This window comes from Hibiscus syriacus, unplaced genomic scaffold, assembly GCF_006381635.1.
Source record: "Hibiscus syriacus cultivar Baekdansim isolate YM2019G1 unplaced genomic scaffold, ASM638163v2 tig00112260_pilon, whole genome shotgun sequence".
NCBI lineage: Eukaryota > Viridiplantae > Streptophyta > Magnoliopsida > Malvales > Malvaceae > Hibiscus > Hibiscus syriacus.
The window spans coordinates 46464-71200 of NW_024063288.1; the positions used below are offsets into that span (position 1 = coordinate 46464).

The 24737-nt window shown below is 31.5% G+C and overlaps 3 protein-coding genes across 4 annotated transcripts; 1 reads left to right on the forward strand and 2 right to left on the reverse strand.

The window, feature by feature from the left end:
* Nucleotides 1-720: 720 nt before the first annotated feature.
* On the reverse strand, nt 721-1098 carry LOC120176898. The gene has a single exon (XM_039183191.1). It carries the CDS (start codon nt 1036-1038, stop codon nt 778-780), a length of 261 nt encoding a protein of 86 aa, XP_039039122.1. The 5' UTR covers nt 1039-1098; the 3' UTR covers nt 721-777.
* Nucleotides 1099-6025: 4927 nt separating this feature from the next.
* LOC120176900 (putative invertase inhibitor) lies at nt 6026-6499 on the forward strand. The gene has a single exon (XM_039183192.1). It carries the CDS (start codon nt 6026-6028, stop codon nt 6497-6499), a length of 474 nt encoding a protein of 157 aa, XP_039039123.1.
* Nucleotides 6500-10697: 4198 nt separating this feature from the next.
* LOC120176914 (CBL-interacting serine/threonine-protein kinase 24-like) lies at nt 10698-21599 on the reverse strand. Of its 2 annotated transcripts, XM_039183199.1 has the most exons (15): nt 21515-21599; nt 21125-21327; nt 20333-20395; nt 20166-20237; nt 19941-20048; nt 19779-19853; nt 19632-19685; nt 18157-18282; nt 14183-14272; nt 13515-13634; nt 13172-13291; nt 12618-12734; nt 12015-12071; nt 11831-11905; nt 10698-11082 (listed from the first exon to the last, which is right to left on the reverse strand). In XM_039183199.1, exons 2-15 carry the CDS (start codon nt 21287-21289, stop codon nt 11005-11007), a joined length of 1320 nt encoding a protein of 439 aa, XP_039039130.1. In that variant the 5' UTR covers nt 21290-21327; nt 21515-21599; the 3' UTR covers nt 10698-11004. The 2 variants fall into 2 exon arrangements, with proteins under 2 accessions (XP_039039130.1, XP_039039131.1); XM_039183200.1 differs by lacking the exon at nt 14183-14272.
* Between the last annotated feature and the right edge of the window lie 3138 nt (nt 21600-24737).

The window sequence follows — 24737 nt, forward strand, 5'->3', positions numbered from 1 at the left end:
CGAATTGAAAATGTTTTAAATTTTGAGTCGTAAAATACAACTCGTTAGTTTGAATAATCCATAATTTTTTTACTCGACTCGATCGAATAATCACTCCTATGTGATCATAATATAATTTTTATTTATATATATATATAAAGATGATTTTTATAGTATTCTTCTCTATTTTATTAAATAAAATAATTATATATATATATGGATCAATTGAGTGAAGTTTAATGTTTTATCTCAAAAATTAAATTAAGTTTTGAATCAAATAAAATATTGTTAAAAATAGATCAAATTGTACAAATTGAGCGATCTCTCTGACGATTGTTATCATTATAGATCGTGGGTTCAAATACTATCTCTGTAGAAGTATTTAAGCCTTTAGAACAAATATTATCTTATAATATCTTCTGATTAATTAAAAAAATTGGATAATCAACTTCAAATTCAAAGTAAAGAAGATATACTTCTCTATCAAATTAGATTAGACAAAATTTCAATTGAATCCGATCCGTTGTAATCAATATCATATAATACACGCGGTCTGAACTCTCTGGCTGACCAACACGCAAGTTTTGATGATTCACACACACGCATATCTCATATATGTAATGTGCCCTTCACATAGACGAATTATATTGTGATTTTTAAATCAAAACAGAAGAACATCGATTCATTACTATGATTTAATCTGTAGTTTTACAACAAAACAAAGCAATAAAGGAATCCAACTGTGAGAAAATCAAATAAAATCAACTAACGAAAAGCAAAAAAGATGAACCTCGTAGACTAGTTCTTGTGGGTAGTTTTATGATACTTATCTTTGATCCATTGAATCCCCGAAAACGTTCCTTGTTTGACCTTCTTCATCCCGGTTGAAGCTGCAGATTTGGTTTTCTCAAGCCCATCCCCGACCTTCTGCTTGTACTTTGCGGTTACACCACCGCCGCCGCCGGCGCTGCTTTTCTTCTCGGTCGGAGCCGCCGGGTTGCTGGTGTCCCACTGGTCCGCCCACGATGATCCGGTGCCGTAGGAGTTGTTTCCTTCCATTACGAGAGAGATGTAAGAAGAGAATATCGGTTATATTTTGTGCAGAGGATTGGGAGTTGCTTTCGCTGGTCAGAGATGCTTGGGAAATGTTTGGCGTGCTTTTATAGCCGTTTATGACTCCAACCAAGAATACTTGGCCGTGTCGAATGGCTCGAAATCACGAAAATAACCTTTCCTTTTTATTTAAAGAATATGTTCTTTTAGTTATTGTATTTCATCTATTTATCGACTATTTCAAATCAGGTTTTATAAAAATTTATTATAGAAGTGATATTTTAAATCTAATTTGTTTCATTGGTAAATATTAGAATTTACAGAAATCCATTATAAGAATAACTTTCTCGATCTAATTTGTTTCATTCACAAACATTATGGCTTAAACTTCTGAACTTATTTAAAAGATATAATACTTAGTTTCATTAGATCATTTAATTGTTGATAAAAAAATATATATGATTTTTTAATAGTTTAAGGAATATGCTATGCATGCTTAATTAAGGGAAATGAATCCTTAATTTTTTTAGAGATTGAGAGATAATATTAGATTAATTAAAGAAATAAAATTATTTTTATAATGTTGCACACGAGGCTGTTAAGAGAGATAGATTAAGATGGAAAAGGTTTTGGATTTGAAGAAGAAGAAAAGAATAAGAGAAGACACATGATTTTTGTTTTATTTTTTTAATTGCCTCTTAATACTTATGTTAGTAGATTAACGGAAGTTAACGACTGAGGGATTAAAACCAAACAGACTAATAATGTAAGTGATCAAAATCATTTTTTTAACCGGTGACCAAAATCGAACATACCAAATTCATAGGGGATCATCTGTATAGTTTACCCTTTTTTAATTCTAAAAATAAATTTAATTAATCGTCTCACTGATAGATCCATGAATATTTTTTAAGATAGACACGTATATAATAATAACAACATAATTTTTTGAATGGGTAGACACAAATAAAATTTAACGGTGAGCATCATCAACAAAATAAGCAACTAATATAAAAAAAAATCAGATTTTAAACTGTGTACGTGTCCATCCTAAAATACATATACATATATCACTCAATCGTTGTGTGCTTTTAATAATTATTTTTTAAAAAGGAAATTTTAATAATTATTTGAATATTAATAATTAAACACATATTGCTATATTATCTTAAATTTAGATGGTAAATATCATGGTAAAATCAGTGTATATTTTAACCTCATTGAAAGCCTTTCAAGTTCAATTACGTTAAATCACATTTGTAATACGATTTAATCAAAAGTGAATTTATATCATTTTTAATTATTTTCTTTTACAAAAAGTGTACTATTGTTTTTATATAAATTGTTATCTTTTTTATTTTATCTTAACCAATTTCCGATTATCTTAATTTTTTTACATTAAAATTGCAATGATATATTTGGTAAATATTATTTTTGAAAATTATTTGGTAAATAATTGGATTAATAACAATGGGTTGAAAAGATGATCAAAGGACATTTTTATTTGGGAAAAAAAACATTGAAGGGGTAGTGTGGCCAAAGCGACATTAAAAAAAAAAAGAACCGCGTAATTTTATTGAGCTTCTAGAATTATCTAGAAAGCCAAAAAAAGAAAAGAAAAAAGGTGGTGGGATAAAGTCCTCTCCAAGAAGCTTCCGCCTATGGTCATGGCCTACGCCATGTCTCCGCCGCCACCCGTGTACCTTTCAACAATATCAATCTGTGACAAAAATATCAATTTTTGTAATGTCAATGACCAAAATAAAAATATATTAATAATTAAATATCAACAATTAAATTGAATTATTTAAATAAAACTATAATATTTAATCTTTCTAAATATAAAATTTAAATCTCAAACTTTGTTTAAACAATCAATAACAAGTGAAAAAGGATGATATATGTAATATCCTAATTTCTTCTAAATTCTTTTTAAATCACAATAAACAATTAATCCAAAATCTAAAAAATCAAATAAATACTTATTTGAATCAAGTTACAAAATATAATAACCCAATTACAAAATCCAATATCCATTACATACATTGAGCCCAATCCAACTTATCCAAGAACCAATTAAAGGAAAACATCAGTTAACCCAATGGCCTAAACGACCCAAATCTACTAATCATTGACCCAATTAAACCTATTTACATATCTACAACCCAAAAACATTACCTAAACCTACAGCCCACCACCTTAACCCATTAAAACGACCCAACTACATAACCAAATATCTAAATCGATTAATCCAGATCGAATATTGCAAATACATATTATAAGGATAATATTTCTAATTCTGTTTATTTTATTCACAATGTCAAAATTTAAACTTTTAATCTTATTTAAAGATCTAGTACCTTATTCTATTAGATTAATTGTTGATTATTAATTATTTTCTTTATTGTACATTTTTTACCCAGTATCTTAACAATTAATTTAAATGATCAAATCAAGGTGGTTAAATAAGACTGACCCTCTTATCTATAAGCAGGGACGAAACCATAACTAAATATTGGTATGGACCGAAATATTGGACTATTTAAAAAAATATAAATACTTATTAAGTATTTAAACTCGAAATTCAACATGAACTAAGCAACCTTAGTAATTAAGTGATTGTTGTTATCCTTGAGGTCTCGAGTTCGAGCACTGCTCATGTGGGGTATGAGCGTTCTTTGTTAAATAGTTGAGAGTCTTTGTACATATATTATCTTGTATTCACCCTAGTTTATTTAAAAATAAAAGAAAAGAAAAACTCAAAATTCACAAGATAACATTTAATTTGTGTAATATTAAGACTTACAATGACCTAAATTGTTATAGACAAAAAAATTTGAGAACACGAGGTTATCATTCTTTAATTCGATCCTACTTGATTAATTATAAGGAGCATTTAAATAAAATAAACCTAAAAGAATAGGACACCTTACTTAATCCAACAAAACATTACAACATTCAAGGCCAACCAATAACTTAGGCTAGTTGGCTTTAGCTACTCTAATTATTTATTTATCACGTAGTTTTTTTAAAAAAATCATGCCATTTTTTTTCTACATCTTCTTCATGAGATGATCGGAAAATATAAGAGACAATAGTATGTTTTAAAGATTTTAAATTCTTATATAATTTAAATATTTTTTATTGATATCTATTTTTATATTTTTAAAAATTTTAAAATAATTTCTTAAACATTCATGTTCCTAACATAAAACCATACATATTTTATTGTTTTTTCATCTCCAACTTTTAGGTTTTAATTGTTTTGCTAGGAAATTGTGGTTAGTAGATAATTTTTTTGAGATATAATATTTTTTTATCTTTTTTGAGACGTGTAAGTATTATTTTTAGACATAATATTAAAAATAGCTTCCAACATTTATCAAACAGTTTGTTTGGTCTCTATTTTTTTTAGTATTTTAGTCCCAAACGATTGATTTTAGGGCAAAAGACTCTTAATTAATATTTAACTAAATAGTCACTTCGACCATTGTTTTTTTCTTGAGTATTTTGATCTTTTAATATTTTATTTTAAGATAAAAATACCTTTATTTTGGAACATTAATTGTGTATTAACTAACGATTTTCATTAATGAAATAAATTTTATCTCAAAATTAAATATTGGTGGGTAAAATACTCATAAAAAGAAAAGAATTGAAACTAAAATGATTGTTTAATTAAATTTTAGGAATATTTTTTTATATTATGGATTTTATTTATAGGTTATTGGTAGGGGCTACCACACTCTTCTGTGTTTTAAGAACCCAACGGTTATTGGTGCGTAGGCCAAGGAAACCATTGTGGTCCTTCTTCTTGCCCCTTTTCTAGGATCGACGGAGATTTTATGTTGATATATAAATTTATAAAACTTTAGGAGGTAGATTTATAAAATTTTAATATATGAAAATAAATTATCATTAAAAAAATATATCTAAAATACATGAAAATTTAAAATTTTAAAAATATAAAATTAAATTTGTACTCTCATGTGCCCCTCTCTCTATATATATAACGGTAGAAGGATTCATTTGTATTTGTAAAATTGAGTTTTGCACACATTAGCAAGTTTATATACTATTAATATTTAAACAATTTAATCTTTGAATTTATTAATATCATTGTATTTATTATGAATGTAAATTTTTGAATCAATATAATATATCTATCATGTCGATTTAAAAAATATATTTATTATAAACAACTAGTTGGTCTAGAGGATAAGGCGTTGAATCCTTTAAAAAAGGTCACGGGCTCAAATCCTGATGTTTGCGAATAGAGCAAATTATATTGAGGGGGTCCCTATTGACTCTGCAGTATCCAATCTGAATTAATCGATTAATAAATAAAAAAATGTTGGTTAAAATAAAAGTAATATATTTTATTAATTATTTACATAAAACAAATAATTAAATATTTTCAATTTATTTATAACTTGACGTACACAATCTATATAAATAGAACATAACATTAATGATTGAATTATTAAAAGATTAATAGTATAAAAACTCACAAATGCATATAAAATTCACTTAATTTTACATTGATATATAAGATTATTTTAGTTACATGTCACACGCATGATATTATCAAATTCTAACATAGTCTAATTAAATTCAAATTATAACATTATATTATTATAAAAACTTACATGTGTGTATAAAATCCATTTATTTTCTTAATATTTTTTGGAAATATTTTATCAGGAGAAGTGATTGGATTAAATTCAATTTTATTTTGTCAATATAAAATTTTACACACAAAAATGGAAAATATTTTAAAAATAAAATTCCTATATCATAGATAATTAATCCTCATTTAGAGCATGATTTTCATCCCAAATCATAAGCTGAAATCAAGGTAATATTGATTAATATATTCAAATTATATTAATTTTCCATACATAAAAACAAAAATTACTATGATACCTCTGTCATTAATTTTTGCATGCATAAAAGGACTGAAAACCCAAACCTTATTATCATGAACAAAATCATGTCTCATATATCAACAATTGTCCTTTTGCTTTCACTGATTGTATCCTTTACAACACAATCACTCTCGCTATCAGTAGAAAAAGATGATTTGATCCCAAAAAACATCAAGAAAACTGGGTTTGACCTTAAAGGACTTGCGTTGATATCAGTGGAGATACTTCAAGAACATGCTAATGACACTTTAACTTTCATTGTTGACCTATACAGAAATGTTACCGACCCCAGTTTATCGAGATTCTACGGCAGCTGCGTCGAAAATTACGGTGCCTCGGTCGAAAGGTTCCTGCCGGAAGCCGTTAAAGCTTTGGGTTCTAAAGACTATGTGACGGCGAAAAATGACGCGGCAGCCGTGGCGAGTTATGTTGACGCTTGTGACCAGCAGTTCTCCGAGAAGACGCCGTTTAGTGATAGGAATAAGCTTGTGCACGATCTTTCTGTTGTGGTATCTAGCATTATTGGTTTGCTGGGTTAATTAGGTTGATCTTTGTTCATGTTGTCGAGAGTCATGTTCGGTGCGACGGTTAATCAATAATGACAATGAACAAGATATATGTTTTCTTTGTTTCTAATTCCCATTTTTCATAAATCTTGAAATTGAAATCCTTGGCATTTAGTTTAAAAACTAGTTAATCCACGTTATTATTTTGTAATATATATTTTTTTAGTTCTTTTTGGTTTATCGATTCATTTTTTATTTTAAGTCTGTTTTTCTTTTATTAAATTTGAATCACATGTTCCTCGACTATTATAAAATATCGTATTGCTTCAAATCATCATTTGGAAAGTAACTTTTTCCTTGTTGTAATTTAACCCTCCAATTTTGCATTATTTTCTTGTTCCTTTGATTCTTTTTTTTTTAAGTAAAACTTCAAATAAATTTAAAATAATAAAATGATACTCATAAACTAAAGGGTAAAGCACATAAATGATCCTCTGATTATAGGATATTACTTTGTTGAGTCCCATAACTATTAAAAGTTATAAAACGGTCCTTCATTTATAGGGAGTTATTTTGTTGAGTCCCTCGACTATTAAAAGTTACAAAATGACCACCCAACTATTCATGATGTTTCAAATTAGTCATTTTCCATTAAACAATTAACGACGGTTTGAGATGGACATTAACTTGCTAATTGAGATATGATAAAATATGATCTTATAATCTCAAACGACTATCATATCTCAGTCAGTATGTTAATGTCTAGCTCATACGACCGTTAATTTTTTAACTAAAAAAGGACGGGTTTGAAACATTATGAATAGTCATGTGACCATTTGTAACTTTTAATAGTTAAGGGACTCGACAAAACAACTCCCTATAGTTGTTGGACCATTTTATAACTTTTAATAGTTAAAAGACTCAATAAAATAATATCTTATAGTCGGAAGACTATTTATGTACTTTATCCTAAACTAAATTAACATATTTTTAAATATTTTTTAAAATTAAGTAAAAATATATTATATTCCCTAAATAAATATCAAGATTCTAACTCATAAAATAATACAACATAAACATTCTTCATCACTCTATCAATTAATAAATTTTAATATATATATATATATTATTTGAATCCACTTGATCGAATATTAAAACTTTAAACAAGTTATTTAAGGGAGGCCCTTGATAGTCCTAAGGAGGCCAAATTTCGTGTGGGTATTGGTAGGAAGTCCTACAACTGGACTGACCTCCAATTGTCATAGATTCCCCTATATAGGGTCTACCGTACCCCTCGAAAAGCCGAAAGACACCCCAACCTTGTCCCTTTTTCAGCTTTTCATCACGTAGTTTCTCTAAAGAAACAGAAGTTTCTCACTTTCTATGACATTCAAATAAAAAAATAGAAAAGATATGAAAAGAAAAAGGCACACCAATCAGATATCATCTATATATAAAAATATCACCCATTTAATTCCAATATTTTATTCAAAGTTTCACACCAGTTTGCTTGTGTTCACAACCAAAACACAAAAAAGCATCAGTTTTTAACAAACATGGCTTCAATATTGAGCTCCCAAGTAATGGTGTTCGCCGAAGCTATGGCGGTCTCCGGAACTGTAATTCTTCTCGCCTTCAGATTCCAGAAATGTTTCCCTCTCGATCAAATCCATATTGCATTCCCATATTTTAGCCCGCTGTTCATAACTATTTTCACCATTTTTATTTTCTTGGGTTCTTAGAAGGGAAGAAAAGAGAGAAGAAGAAGAAGAAGAAAGTGTCCAAGAAGCAATGGAGAAGAGTTCAGATTAGGGATGAAGAATCGTGTTGGGATATTCAGCAATGATTCTTCTTCAACTGAAGCTTTGAACTGTTCCAGCTCGAAGTTGAACAAAGTGGGTGGTAAAAATGGAGGAGAAATGCCTGCAAACAGAGTTGCTCTTTACAATGGAATTCTAAGGGTTCGTGGTGTTCAACGATTGCCTTACTCTTGCTGACAAAATGAATGCACAACCTTTTTTTTTAATAATTTGCTGCACAGTCAATTTTCTTTTCACTGCAGTTTGAGGTTTCTGTAATTTTTAATTTTGTAAAATAGTAGACTATATATATTCATTTTGATGTCATTTTTGTAAAAGGCTTTAATGACAATACTTGTCTTTTTCTGTAAAAGTTATTTTGGTATGTTTGAATTTTAGAATTTAAAATATATAATAATAACTGTATAAACTAAATTAAGATATTAAATATTTTAAATTAAGCTAATTAATTTTTTCAGGATATTGGGCATCGGTTCAGTTGACACGACTACTATTACAATATTGAGGAAGTTCAGATTCAGTGATGTATCTGACTCTGATTTTAGAAATTTAACAGTTATGAATGATCTAAATATTATAATTTTTTTCAAGAGGTTTTGGTTTGAACAATGTAATTATCTTTACTTTATAAATTTAAGAGTTATAAATAATTTAAATACAAGTATCTTTACAAAAAGATTAATTTCACCAACTCATATAAAATCTTAAGAGATAAAAACTCTTTTAAATAATATTTAGAATTCAAAATATACAAATCAATCACATTTCTCTTGAATGTGGGAAAAAGATTTGAAATTTATGACTTCTTATTAATTAATTTTCTTTAAAAATATAGAATAAAATTGATTATCATCTTTTAAGATGCGTTTGATTTATAAAAAAAATATTATTATTATAGAAAATAATGATTTTTTTCTTCAGAAAATCATTATCACATTTGTTTTGCAAAAATTCTCTCAGGTGAATGAAACATTACAAATATCGTCATTTCCCCCTCATAATAGTAGGGTTGTGAAAAAATACCCGACCCGGTTGACTCGATCCGAACCTAAAAAAATTGGGTACTTTTCTAAAAATTTTAACCGGTCGAGTCGGGTACCCGACCCGACATTTCCCGGATCGGGTCTGGGTCACAAAATTGAATTTTTTTCGAGTAACCGGTTAGGAATTTTTGTTTATATATAAAATAATATTATATTATTATATATTTAATTATTAATAACATTATATATTAAACTTATGGGTTATTTATATCTAATAAACTAATTGCTTGTAGGAAAGGAGAATGACAAATGAAGAAGTGTAGCCATGATCATGATTCAAGTATCAAGGTATCTACTCGTATATTTAGCTAAGAAATTTTATGTTTTATTTATATTATCGATTATTAGATTTTGTATTTCGAAGTTTTAAATTTTATGTTTGGATGTTGGATTATATAATTCGAAGTTTCGAAAATTTAAATTTGTGTTTATTTTTTAATTAATAATTTGAAAAAAAAATAGGTATCTGGGTAACCGTAAAATCTGGGTACCCGCAACATCCGGGCTGAGACATAAATTACCCGAAGATTGTCCGACACTTGGGATACCCGAAAACTCGGGTACCCGGATTTGCACACCCCTCCATAATAGTGGAAATATCATTTCCACTTATTTTTAGGTACTGGATTAAAACTGTATCTTATTTTATTTTAATAAAATTCACTGTCGTTTTAAGGTTAATTTTTTTTCATTATATAGATTCTTGAGACATCTTTCATCTAAATTACTTGTAAATTCAATTTTTGAATCATGTTTATTGAGACATTTTGATGATTAAAAATGATTTACAAAACTTTTGTAGTGATTTGATCTTTAGGTGATCTTACATTCGTTTCAATATTTAAAGTTTATTAAAAAAATATATCATCGAAGATAAATTGATAAAATTTACTTTTGATAAATTATATATATTTTTCATAGAATATTTATTATTTAGAACATATATTATATAATTACTTTAGATTAATAAAAGATAATCTTATATTCTATAAATAAACGTTTTTTTATAACGATCCTTGCATACAATTTATTTTCCCGAAAATTGGAACATTCCACTGTTTGAAAGTTCACGAGAAAGCACCCTTGACCTAAAGCCTCAAAGTTGATGAATGATTGATTGGCCACCTTTCAAAGAAAATATGGGATTTCCACTATTTTAATTAAAGTTTAAATATACATTTTACTTTTTTAATTGTGAGCTGATTAAATCTTTAATTGAAAAATTGTGATAAGTTGAACGTCTTTACTCGGTGGCAGATTCATTCTTACTTTAACGTGGGTATGCATTCATTTTAAAATCTAATTTTTTTGGTTAGTTATTTATGTTATTGATGTACCCGTTCTAAAATTTTAATTGTAGATTCCCTATATAAAATTTTTATATTATTAATATATATATATATATCCGTCCTAAAAAATATTTATGAGGACGCCACTACCTCTGTGATTATATCATCGTTGATCACACATCAAACTTGCATATGCTCCTTGTTTAATTATTGCAACGTATTCCACTGATTCAACATGAGTAACTTCCGTCTGGCAAGAGGAACGCATGATCCACAAAACCTGGAAACCCATGTGCAGGACGGTGGGTTGGAAAAGCTTAGCTGAAGAGGATTTGCTTGCTTCAGCGTGTCTGCGTGTCGGATTTTGCGTAAGGAGGATCAGCAAGTCATTGATCTAATAAAACTGGGACTTCTGTTGGTTTCCAGATGATACTTTCTAGCTTAGAACAGAAATTCTTGTAGAACTGCGGAAAGGAAACATCAGTATATCAGTAATTGATCGGTGATAGACATTACTTGACAATTTACTCGGATATCAAACAATATACAAGAACAAGCTAGCATAATTACACACTCTAAGAAAAGTTTATGAGCAATTAATTGCTTGATTAATAACCATCCATATTCAAGTCAAAAAAGGTTTTGCAAAACTACAAGACCAAGGCAGCTAAGAACTAGCCACATGCATGTTGGGAAAACTACAGAGACAGTACAACAAACTAAAATGAATCCACGATAATGTTCACTCTTCATTCATAAAATAGCAGGAGATTCCTATCAAAAAAAATAAAATAGCAGGAGAAAAGCTTAGAGATAGATGTTTTAACTCATGCAAAGAAGATTGAAAACAGTGGCAAAAACGGTGAAAGGTAAAACTTCGAATCGTTTAAGACAAAAATGGCAGAAGGAAAGACGACTAAGAACATGCAAAAGTACATGGCCATTTACTAGAGCATGATGAAAATTTAATCTCTCTAGCAAGCCAGAAATGGCTGAATTGTAGCTTTTGGGACCAATTTGAGAGGATAGACTACACTAGACAGAAGATTTAGTACTTATTAGAATAACAGGAGAATTCTCAACCTACTCTAGTTTAATCTAATTTGCATTGTATATAACCTATAACCTAAGGTTAAGATAAAAGTGCAACTCGATGATGATAAAAGTCTACAAATAGGATGTCTTAAGTACTGAGCAAGGCACACAACCAACCTTGTGATATTCAAGAGTATCTCCAGCAGCTTTTCGAACATCTACCATGAACAGTGATGGTGCCACTTCAAAAACCTAAATAAGATGTATAAAACTAACTTTCAAACAAAAGTCAACTTGAAATTAACCTGCCAATCCAAAAACACATTTATTACCGAATGTGATAAAAGTACTAGGAGTCTACCTCTAGGACAACTGCAAATTGCCCAACCTTATTTGCAGATCTTCCCTCAAGTCTTGTCTGTAGTTAAAAGGAAAGAACAAATATTAAGGACAAAATTAAATAAAATATAGTATACTCTTACACTGATGTTCTTTTGCAATATGAAACATGAAGCTCAATCAAACAATAGGTTGACCCCACTTATATTGCTAAGAACAGAAAGTTCAAGTAAACCAGACAGTGTTGTTTCCTCATTTAACCTTTTCCATTAATATTGTTATTACGAAAAGGGAACAAGTACATGATGTCTGGATGCAAATATTCAATTGCTGGTATTAGATTAACCGAATTATTTCCGAAAGTTCCTTTGAGAAGTATTCAAATTTAGAATTAGCTAGGTGCCTATCACAAAAGAGCCATGTCAGTGCTTCTCTATCAGCATGGTAGCATGCCTAGGTTGTTTTTATCTTCAGAAGAAAGACAAAAAAAAATGATAACACAAGAAAAAACACTTACACACACAATTGGAGTAAAAAGATAAAATTGCTTCATTTTGTAGAAAAGTCTCTCTAAAGCATACCAGTAATGAACAGCCAAGCATTTTGTAATGAAAATACGTTGTACCTTGAAATTACGTGTATGAACCTTCAGTCCCATTGATTCAGCAAGAGCTTCAACACTTGAGATTATAACTCTAGCTGGTTTGCGTGATACAAAACGAGTTTGCCGTTTTACATAATCCTACCAAAGAGAAGTAATGTCTATAACTTGTACAATATAGCATTAAATAGTATACATCTCATTCTCCAAAAGATATTATCAGCAAACTGCATAGACAGGCATTGATATCATAAAAAAGGAGAAGCGATGATCACCCCACCCACCCTTTCTCATTTACTGAATTCCATGCAAGTTGATAGCAACTCAATATGCTTTTTCTTATTTAAAGCAAACATGACAAGCAACAAAAGTATAAGCTATAACCAACCAAGAACCATGACAAAGTGAGAGAAATAGACTTAATCATTTTTTGAGGTGAAGACGGATAACAAAATAAAATATTGGCAATTCTAACTTCTGAAACCACGGAAATATGAACAATTTGAACAACAAACAACAAATCAACAAGGACTAAGATTCCATGAAGTAGCAAAAAATACTGACATGTATTGTCGTACCTGTTGCCTGTCAAACAGTGCTGACAGATTCAAGCCTTGGGATAGTGTAATCATCTCAAATGCATTCATTATCAGGGGACCCCCCTCGTTGACTAATGGCTGCTCGGATACATATTGGTCCTGCAAAGTACCAGTAACTAGTCAGCAAAGAGAAATATGACACAGAACAAAAATCCAGGGAAACGGTTCTCAAGGCAAGCAGGATGCTTTAACATGATCGACTCTAATCACAACCATTAGTGCTGACATGAAAAAATTAAAAATATGTAAGCTAGCATCAGAAGATCTCTTAGGCTATGAAGAGGAGATATAATACAAAGAACAAGAGGAATAAATTCCCCACCTCAATGTCATCAAAAACTGCTAGGACATCATCCAAACTCACTTCTTCGTCTCTAGGTTTCACAGGCACATAATGCTTCTGGAACCATGGATCTTTTTTAATTCCCTCAATTTGAATACGCTGCAGTTATTGCGGAACCAGTTAGAGAGTGGTTAGAAACATCAAACAAGCATCACAGCAGTTACTGCATTATCCACCTTGCTACATCTAACTAATGGCCATCATCATATTTATAAGAGTTTGACAAATCATAAACAGTAGTGTTTTAGAAATAAATAAGACCAGGTGTAATGAAATTTTATTCTTCAATTATCACGCCTAAACTATCGGTTGCATTTTCTAAAACTTGTCGACTTTTCATTTAAAAACAAGTTGTATCTATTCATTTCACAATTTGCATGGGCAGTGCTTTGACTGGGGGATCTTGATCTTTGTGTTCTTCAATATACATAACGTCCACCAGATCCCAGAAGGGTAGACATCAAAGCTTCTTGAGCTTAGATATTGCATGAGTATGATACAAAAACAATGCACTGAGAAGTTCAAGTGTGTGTGTAAAAATATAAGGTATTCATGGACATACAAGATAATGCAATAAATATGACATGTTGACGATGGCATTCAAATAAACAAAAAATAGAGCTCACCACTAAGCTAAATATACTTACGGTTTTAGGATTGGGATCAAGAATCTTCTGTATCAATGATTTTGCCCCAGGAGAAAACAAAGGTGGACAAGAAAACTGGGCAACACTAATCTGCACATGGACAAAAGGATTGCTTAGAAGTTTCACAGTTATATCAGCACTCGTACTAAATGCTCAAGGGGTAACATTAAGTTCAATTAAGGTGGTTCATCTTAGCAAGACATATACTAAATGGTAGGATTTTACAAGAGTGATATAAACAATTACATATTTGCGATAGCAGCCTCCATTATTCTATATGCAAAGACGCAAAAATTACAGTTTCAGCACAGGATGCAAGTCTGACAAAAAAATTATAAGAACAAAATAAGATACAAAATGGGAACATATTTACACAGCAAAGCACTCCTTACAACTCAAAAGAATGGAAGAAAAACAGCTAGAGCATTGCAACATAACTCTAGACAAATAGCTTAATAGCAATCTTTCTTGTACAATATTATTAATGTATATTTAGAAGGTAAGATTCACCAATTAGAGCAGAATTCTCAATCACAGCAGGTACTGAGGGGTACAGACAGTGTTGAGGAATTGCGGTCCTTGAGATCAGAATTGTGGAAGTTATACAGGATTGAGGAGCAAATTTGGATTCAAAATTCAAGGGTGAAATGGATAAAAGAAGGTGATCGTAATTCAAAATTTTTCCATACTTGTGCTTCAGTTAGGAGGAGGTTGAATTCTTTAACTGCTCTTAATGTGAAAGATGTAATCATTTATGACCCATCTCTCATCAAGGCAAGTGTCCGTGAGCATTTTGTTGAAACTTTTAATTTCAAGTCTACCCTGGAAGTGGAAGATATCAAGCTGAATTTTTCGAGATTAACTTTAGAACAGAGTACAAGCCTAGAGAAGGGGTTTACGGAAGAAGAAGTTTGGGAGGCCTTGAATTCTTGTGATAGCAACAAAGCGCCAGGGCCGGATGGGTTTAACATGGGGTTTTTCAAAAGGTTTTGGTCCACATTGAAAGTTGATATTCTGAAATTTTTTCATAATTTTTACTTGGGTAAAAATTGGGAGCATGGTATCAATCACACCTTCATAACCCTCATCCCTAAGGGTACCAACATTGGGGGATTAGATGATTTCAGACCTATTAGTTTAGTCTGTGGACTGTACAAGATCCTTTACAAATGTCTATCGAGAAGGTTGAGATGTTGCATGAACGATGTCATTAGTGATTCACAATTTGCTTTTACTCCGGGTCGACAAATCTTAGATTGTTCTTTTATAGCTAATGAAGGAATAGATTTTTGGAGAAAGAAAGGTTTGAAGGGTTGTGTGTTTAAGGTAGATTTCCGGAAGGCTTATGGTACAGTGGATTGGGATGTTCTTTTCAAAGTCATGGACAAAATGGGTTTTGGCATAAAATGGTGCAGCTGGATTAGAAAGTGTGTGACCACTGCTTCAGTTTCAGTGCTGGTTAATGGTGTGCCTACAGAGGAATTTTCAATGTCCAGAGGTCTCAGACAGGGCTGTTCTCTTTCCCCATTATTGTTTAATTTTATAGGAGAGCTACTTAATCAATTGTTTCTCAAGGCGGTATCTTCGGGGTTGTTCAATGGTTTGGTTGTTGGCAAAGAAGAAGGTTCTTACATGCTATCACACCTGCAATTTGCAGACGATCTTATCATTTTTTGTAATGCCTCTAAGACGGATATTTTAAACGTTAAGAGAGTTCTTCGGGTCTTTGAAATTATGTCCGGTCTACAGCTTAATCTCAGCAAAAGTAAGTTATTTGGCATTAATATTACTGATGAAGAGGTCAAGGAGTGGGCGGGGGATCTTGGGTGTGCAGTTGGTTCTTTCCCTTCTGATTATTTAGGGCTGCCGCTTGGAGCAAAAAGGAACTCTTCAGCTCTGTGGGATCCGGTTGTGCTGAAATTCTTCAAGAAGTTGTCGGGTTGGAAGGCAAGAACTCTTTCTTTGGCAGGGAGACTGGTTTTATTGAAATCAGTATTATGTTCTTTGCCTACATATTATATGTCTATGTTTAAAATTCCAGCAGCAGTGAATTCTAAGTTGCAATCCATCATGGCCAGTTTTTTGTGGGGAGGAGGGGCAGAATCTAAGAAAATACACTGGGTCAACTGGATTACAGTGTGTAAATCAAGAAGTTGTGGTGGTTTGGGTGTGCCAAATCTTAATTTTATGAATAGGGCCTTATTAGAGAAATGGTTTTGGAAGTTTGCTAATGACAGTGATTCAATTTGGAAGAGGTTGATTTGTTCCAAATATAATCAGGACACTAATCTGATTTCTTTCTCTAAAAAATTTCCTACAAATGCTTCTTGGATTTGGAAATCGGTGGTTAATAATCATTTTAAAGAGGATGAGTTTGGTGCCAAGATTCGTAGCATGTTCCAAGTCAAAGTGGGTAATGGGGAGAGAATCAGGTTCTGGGTAGATATTTGGGCCCTTGATTATCCTTTGAAGACTGCTTTCCCGAGAATATATGCTCTTTCATCGAATCAGTTTGGGATAATTAAGGAATTTGGTGAGTTTAATTCATCGGGTTGGTCTTGGTTTGTCCAGTTGAGAAGGAATCTATGTGATTGGGAGTTAGAATAGTTTTCTAATCTTCTTGCCATCATTCATAATTTCAGCCTATCCCACAAGTCAAGAGATGGTCTGCTTTGGAGAGGGAATGGGAAAGGCATTTTTACTGTTAACTCTTGTATGAAGACTTGTTTTGTTGAATCGGTAAAAGATAGTTTCTGGGAGAAATGTATTTGGAAGGGATTGATGCCTCCTAAAATTGAAACCTTTATGTGGCAAGTAGCCCATAACAAATTGGCAGTTAAGTTTGAGCTTCAAAAAAGAGGGGTTTCGGGGATTGTTGATGTTTCTTGTCCTTTGTGTAAAAGAGAGATTGAATCTATTCCTCATCTATTTTTCTCTTGCACGGAAGCATGGTCCCTATGGAATAAGTTTTTGAATTTTTGGAATATTAGTTCGGTCCTTCATGGAAATGCACAAGGTTTTCTTCTTGCTTGGAATGACATGATGTTTTCTTCTTCTATTTGGTCCTTAATTCCGGGGGTGGTGCTTTGGACCATTTGGAAATTTAGGAATGCCGTGGTGTTTGAAGGAAGGTCCTTGGATCACATTGAGTTATTTTTCATGGCTAGGCTAAGGCTTGCTTCTTGGTTCTTAGCTAAGTTCAATGAGGTTACTATTTCTAAAGATTCCCTGATAAGTGACCCTTCTATTGCAGATTTCTGGTCTTCTTCCAGAAATTCGGCTACTAAAATTGTGTCCTGGATTCCTCCTCCAACGGGTTATCTAAAACTGAATGTAGATGCAACAATTTGCAATGATTGGCGAAAGAGTGGTGTGGGTGGTTTACTAAGAGATGAGGCTGGTAAGATTTTGGGTTCTTTTAAAGAATCTGCAGATCCTGGACCTCCAACTTTGCTGGAGCTTGTTGCCATCAAGAGGGGTGTACTCTTCTTTGAGCATGACCTTCAGAGGTTTAAGAATCGGTGGATTGTTGAATCTGATAGCAAGCTTGTTGTGGATTGGGTTAAGAATTTAGATAGTTGTCCTAGTGTTTTCCTTCATATTGTTAAATATATTTTTGCCATGATAAGAGTTTGGGAAGGAGCTATCAAATGGATTGACAGAACGGCAAACATAGAAGCCGATAGCTTAGCTAAGGCTGGTATTGGATAGTTATTGTTTGATGGGTTGGGATTTGTTTTATTGAGCGTAAGAGGTGTTCTTGTTGTGTTTCGGGTTTTTTTGTAAGGGGCATGTTAGTTTTAAACATTATGTATTCTTCTACTTATTAATGAATTATGAGGCACTCTTTTCCTCATTCCGCTGATTAAGGAACACCAATCGGTGTTCCGTTAATCATGAAGGGGGTTTTTAACGAGGCCTTAACTTCCTATCAAAAATAAATAAATTAACTGTGCCAAAATGATGGAAATAACCTTCTTGTACAAGGTGGGAAGGTCTATCTCATCAAATGGGAGATACCCGGCCATTATAACAAAGAGAATGACTCCACATGACCACACATCAGCAGCCGCACCATCATAACCCTCATTGCCAAGCACCTGATGGGGATTAATTTACCATGAGATTCAACTACATAAGAGAAATTAAAGCTATGCATTTGAACCGTGTTTAAACATAATTCTAAATAACTTGGTTCTGATTCAGCGCTGACCAGCTCTCAGCAACCATTAAAAAAGAAACTACATATATTAGTAAATGGTGATGATGAAAAACAGTCAATAACCATCAATAAAAAGATACAATATCAAAAAGGAATAAACTGAATTAACGGGCAAAGACTTATCAAGAAAAACCCTGAAAGTCTTAACCATCCTAGGTTTGCCATTCATGACTTTATTTCAGCACTAACATCCCTGGTACTCTTAGCATCTCAGACCCTTGTCCCCTTAGCAAACATCACAAACTAATGATAAAAGTATTATTTTTGGGATCTTATCAGTTTCAGCAGAGTTATAGCTTGTGTAATATTAAACTGCTTAATATGTATTTAATGACCCAACTCTCGTAGTAACTAATAAAAAGTATGTTAACCCCATTGAATTAGGGATAAAGAAAAGGGTTCTGGGATTTTCCAGCAACCAGCTTAATAAAAATTCTCAATTATAATAACTTCCCTAATAACCTCAGCATAGTATTTATAATATAATTCTCACTAATAGTCCTATTTAATTAGAACTCTTACTAAGAACACTATGCTAATCAGTGATCACTAGGGATGGCAGCAGGTAAGATATCTGCAATTTTTGAATTATCCGAATTCACAAATCTGCCTAAAAATCCAAATCCATTTTTTATCTGCAAATTATCCAGGTATTACTATCCGAACCTGAATTAAATATTATTATCTGCCAGATATCCAAATCTACAAAAAATCCGAATTCAAAATTTTAAATCATATGTCAAATATTTGAACCCTCACAAATCCGAATCTGTTACAAGTTGGATTACCAAGGTTCGAATCCCCTTCGAAGAAAATTTATTCTCCATTTAGTAATACAGATTCAAATTTTAATCGAACAGAAGAACATATATTACTTGGGAAAATTGGGCTCTGCTTGACTGGTGCATGACAATAACATTGGCAAAAGTGTTGGAATTTGATTTGGAAAATTTTACATTATTTAGTGGCATTGACATAACAGAACCTTAATATACAGAAAAAGAATATATATATATACAATATATACATGTATGTATGTGTGTGTATATATTGTAAGAAAAGTCCAGCAGTTCAAAATGTAAGAGGCTACAGTAGATATCAAATAATTTTGACCAGAGTTGCAAGAAAAAATCCATTATTTTTTGAAAGTCAAACACAGTGGCAAAGCATAATAAACAATAAGGCTAATTTGATGCATAATACTTCAAGTAACTTGAAGGAATGTACCTCTGGTGCAACATAATTTGGGGTTCCGCACATCGTGTGGAGAAGTCTGCCTCCCTGCTCATGGACACCAATGCTTAATGATAGAAAAATAATTACATGATAAGACGCTTTTCTGTAAAGAACACAGATATTAGTCAGTATGCTTACTTGCTGAGTTAATGCACTCAGTCCGAAGTCGGACACCTTCAAATTTCCAGAAGAGTCAAGAAGAAGATTTTCAGGCTATAAATTACAAAGGAAAAGGAAAAGTTGGTCAGGATTATCATGAAACACTGATTTTCAAAGATATTGATTTCAAAAATATTGCACCTTTAGGTCTCTGTGGTAAACACCCTTACTGTGACAATGAGCAACAGCATTAACAAGCTGTTGAAAGTATTGCCTACATTCATTCTCAGGAAGTCTTACACGGTGAACCAACAAAGAGTCAAGAGGAGATAAATATTTCCCGGGGGGAAACCAACAACAAAGGAAGGACAATCTCCAAGAAATTAAAAAATATCTGCCATAATTATGAGATAGGAGATGCCTTACAATTTTATCAAAGAGTTCTCCTCCACTGACAAACTCAAGAATAATATATATCTTTGTCCTACTTGCCAATACCTATTTTTTTTTTTTATTAAAAAAAGGTCAAGGTAAATATCAACAATGTAACCAAGAATATAAAAGTGTGATGTACATTAATTGAATACACATACCTCGTGCAACCTAACTATGTTAGGATGTTTAACAATCTTCATTATGGATATCTCTCTTTTAATCTGAAACCAACCCAGCAAAGCAAATTAAAGCCCCACAAAAAAAAGGCTAGCCAACTAAATGTCAAAGAGGAAAAGATTCTTCTGGTAGGCAAAATGCTTCTCCAATTTCACAGTTAATTGAAGCTCTCAAATATTACGCACCTAAACATTTAAAATCCTTAGGCCTTAGATTTGAACGACCAGGGAAGCATGAACTCAAACACACATATACCCTCCCGAGTGAGCTACAACAAGAAGGTTTATCTAGTCCCGAAGAAAAGCAGCATATGAATGATATTTCTTTGAATTCATATTATAATAACAAGTTTTGAGAGGAAAGAATAATCTCCACTCTCCAGACACCTTTGGTTACTTAATTCCAGAAAAGTGATATGATCTATTTTTTTCCAATAAAAAGGTTCAAAAGCCTAGAGAAAAGCTTATAAGCAAGAGTTTTCTTCTCAAGTATTCTTTATTACAGCATGTCCCATAGCCATAATCTTGCCAACTACAATTCAAGCATAAAATGTAAAACAGCCCAAATTGCTTTCAAACCAAACAATCAAAAGGCAGAGCCAATTTGGTTATCAGCAGTGATACAGTTACTTTTAACCAAATTATGAGAAGACTTATTATTTTCTACTAGTTCTCTAAATTAAACAGTAGCAGTTCCATAAAACACTGAATATGAATTAAACAAGGTAAAGCCAAAGAATTTCAGGGATCTTTTTGAGATAATTAAATAAATACCTGATCAACCATTCCGTGCTTAAGAATGGTGGTTTTGGCCAAAACTTTAATGGCCACGCTCTCTCCAGTATCTGTATTCTTTGCAAACTTAACTTTGGCGAATGTTCCTTCACCAATCGTTCGACCAATCTCATACTTCCCTAGTTTCTTTGTTCTTTTCTTCATCTTTCTTCAACGTTCATTATAAACCTAATAATTTACACCTAAAACCCAACAGATTACGAAAAATTAAAGAATTCTGCACTTCATGCTGCTTTGCTACTCCATGCTAATAGAGACTAACAATGTTATGTAAAAATTAAAAAATTAAAAAGTACGGCAATCACTGTTTGGTTGCTAAGAAATTGGAAAGAAAATTGATTAAAAATATTACTCCGGCCAAAATCTTACCTCCAAAAGACTAGAAAAAACGGTTAACCGAGCTTCGTCGACGGATTGTCCCGATCTGCGGCTCTAAATTGATCCTTGATCAAAGCAATCATTTTATATAGGTAAACTACCTCATTAGCCACTAGACTAGTGGTATTCTTATCTTTAAGCCACCTACCTAATTACCAAAAATTACAGAATACCTACTTAACTTTACCTTTATTCTTTTTAATCCATTTCTGTTTTAAGTTTTTTGTAACCGGAGAAACGAGCCTGCTTGATCTCATAATTTTTAAAGAAAATATCATTCCTTCCCATTACTGAAACCATTTGATAAGTTCAGAAATCAAGAGTAAATATAAATCGAGATTAACCGATAATATAACTCAGACATCATATTCATGTTATTAATTGTTGCATTACATGATAATTTCACTCATGCTTAAACGTGTTGAACTCTATGCAAGCAGGGAGCACAAATCCATTACTGATAGAGAAGTTCTTTGCTATATGATTTCATGCAAGAACTCTACTGTTATTGATTGGCATATTAAGCATTCAAAATTAAAGAATTGAAGTATCAGTAGGATTTTTATTTTAGTTTTCATTTTAGTTTTTTAATTTTTTTTAATTTTCAAAATCACGATGAAATTGATATAATAAATAAATATTTAGAATTAATTAAATGTATTCTGATTTCTTATCTTTAAGTACGTTTTCGTGTATTTATTTTTTTGTTCTTTAGGGGATTGTGACGCTCTTTATAGATAGATTAATTTTTTTCCTTTAACTTAGTTTAGTTGGCGACAACATCAATTTTGATGTTTATCATCGATTGTCGATTTTGTTTATTGTTTAGTTTTTTAATAAGAGTAATTCTATTTTTGTGACATTTTTTTCGTCTTCTTTCTCTATTGTTTAGACATTCTTTCTATTTTATATTTTCTCAGTATTAGATTTGACAATGTCACGACTTATAAGATAATGCTTATTTATAATCATGTTGATATTCTCTGTTCTAGACCTTTAGATTGAATTTGGATACGCGATTTTATGTTCGTGGATAGTTTCTCACGACGCTCGACTTTAATTTACTGTTTTCGATTGTCTTTTAATAGCTTAATCTCCTATTGTAGTTAGTTTATTGATGTAATAAATTTGTTTGTATTTATTTTTCGTCCGAGTCTTTTGATTGAATTTTTAACCTTTTCCATGATAGTCTTTGTATAATCTAAAGTGACCAGTTTCATGTGCCAACATTATAGAAAAATATCCAAATAATAAATTCATTATCGATAATAATTGTAAACCTTGTTATAATTTTAATTTTTTTAAAAATTAATTTTTTTAAAATAAAACTAACAACTTCTATTAAAAAAATTACTTTTCCATGTGCATCTTTCGTTCTACCTATAAAAACGACCATCTTCATTGTCTATCTTAATCATTTATCATATTTTACACTCTATTACGTAACTGAATACAAATAAAAGTTCCATGTACATTATTACACCAAATTAAAACTCACGTAATACATCACACGCCTAATGAAAGTTCATGTGTAAATGTTTATATTTATCCACAATTATAGATTAATTACCTCAATTTAGAAGTGTTTTCCTAATTAGATTGTGTTGTATAAGTTTGTTGATGGTATAATTTGGGTTTCGACTTCCCATTGTTGTAAGTCGTTTATTCTTTCTAATTTAAATGGAGAGCCGTAAACTGTAATTTTAGGAAGAGTGATGAATTAAAGACAATGAGTAGTATGAGTTCGAGAGATAGAAAGAGTTCATTTCTCGGTCTTACATGAGGATTTATACACTGACCCTTAATGTTGATATCAGACATAAAATCATGATAACTACTCGTAGGATGACAAGACGAATGTATATGATCGCCTAATTGTGGATTTGACTCTAACAACAAATAACATGGGTTTACCAAAGGTCATGTCAAATGATTGCAGTTGATAATCCTCAAGAAACAAATGATAACAGAGACAAGAATTGCAAAAGAAGCCTGAAAAATGTAAAACAAAGTTAATAAATCGAACTTAAAGTGATGCAATTACCAACAATTCTGACTTGCACAAAGAATATATACATGAATATTCCTAGTGGAATTTATTATTTTTAGTGATGATATTGCATGTGTTCACTTCGTGGATGACAACAAACGAACATAATTTAGTTCGTATACGTTAATAAATAATAACAAAATAAAGCAAATACAAATAAGGAAATGATAAATCCATGTCCTCGAGACACACATAGGATCTCTGCCTTCGTTTTCTTCAAACCATACCTTTAAATTTACTGGGAATTTAGGGTACTTCTTCAATCTTAAAAACATAATCTTTTTGTTTATCAGATGCTTCACTGATGAGCCTGCTCGTGAAATCATCCATCTTAGTTTGATTGTTGATTTTCCGGCATGAGACCAAAGTGGATATGAGGGAAGTGCGCCCACTATGAACATAAATAATAAAAGAAGTCAGTAAGTATCATCAGGGATGGATCAAGTAGATTAAGTGCCATATATTTTAGTTTTTTTATGCATTCTTTATTGAAAATATATTTTCGTCAATCTAAATTTTATAAGTTCATCGATTCTTAAAATTTTTTAAAGCTTTTCCCCTTAATATAAAATATTTCGTTCGTCCCTATACATAATCAAACTTTTTACAGGTTTAAATGAACTTACATTCTTAGCAGCAGTGTTGAATGCTTCCCTGTGGTTAATATTTGGATTGTTGGCCTTGATCCTTTGGATCTCCCCTCTACATAAGTTTCCATATAAAATTAATCAATGGTAAATATATAGGTTTTTATCCGAATATCATCTGAAAAAAAGTTAAAAATAACACCCTTTTAATATTTTTGAGATGCTTGAGACATAACACACTCTTAGTCCACGACTCTTTCACTTATAGTCAAAATCATCACCAATTCACCATAAAGTACACAAATAATCCCCGGACTATAGGCGTTGATTTTTTTTGATTCTCTCAACTTTTAAAAGTTATAAAATGGTCCCTCAGCTGTAGATCATTATTTTGTTGAGTCTCGACTATTAAATGTTACAAAATGGTCACCCGACTATTCATATGTTCTAAACTCTCCAAACAACTCTATTTTCATTGAGGGTGGTAACCGATTGTTATTTGAAACATTTGTTTCCTATGTATTGGTCAGACCTAGAGTTTACAGTACTGGATGGAACTCATAATGTCCTTCTGGTA

Bases quoted from the DNA above. Each gene is read 5' to 3' on its own strand.
- LOC120176914 (XM_039183199.1), bottom strand. From the start codon at position 21,289: ATGAAGAAAAGAACAAAGAAACTAGGGAAGTATGAGATTGGTCGAACG. The intron at 20,049-20,165 runs GTAAGGCATCTC...GACTCTTTGTTG, and splicing joins GAGAACTCTTTGATAAAATT to GTTCACCGTGTAAGACTTCC. The intron at 13,292-13,514 runs GTGGGGAATTTA...GGTACTTTGCAG, and splicing joins CAGTTTTTGATGACATTGAG to GACCAATATGTATCCGAGCA.
- LOC120176900 (XM_039183192.1), top strand. From the start codon at position 6,026: ATGTCTCATATATCAACAATTGTCCTTTTGCTTTCACTGATTGTATCC.
- LOC120176898 (XM_039183191.1), bottom strand. From the start codon at position 1,038: ATGGAAGGAAACAACTCCTACGGCACCGGATCATCGTGGGCGGACCAG.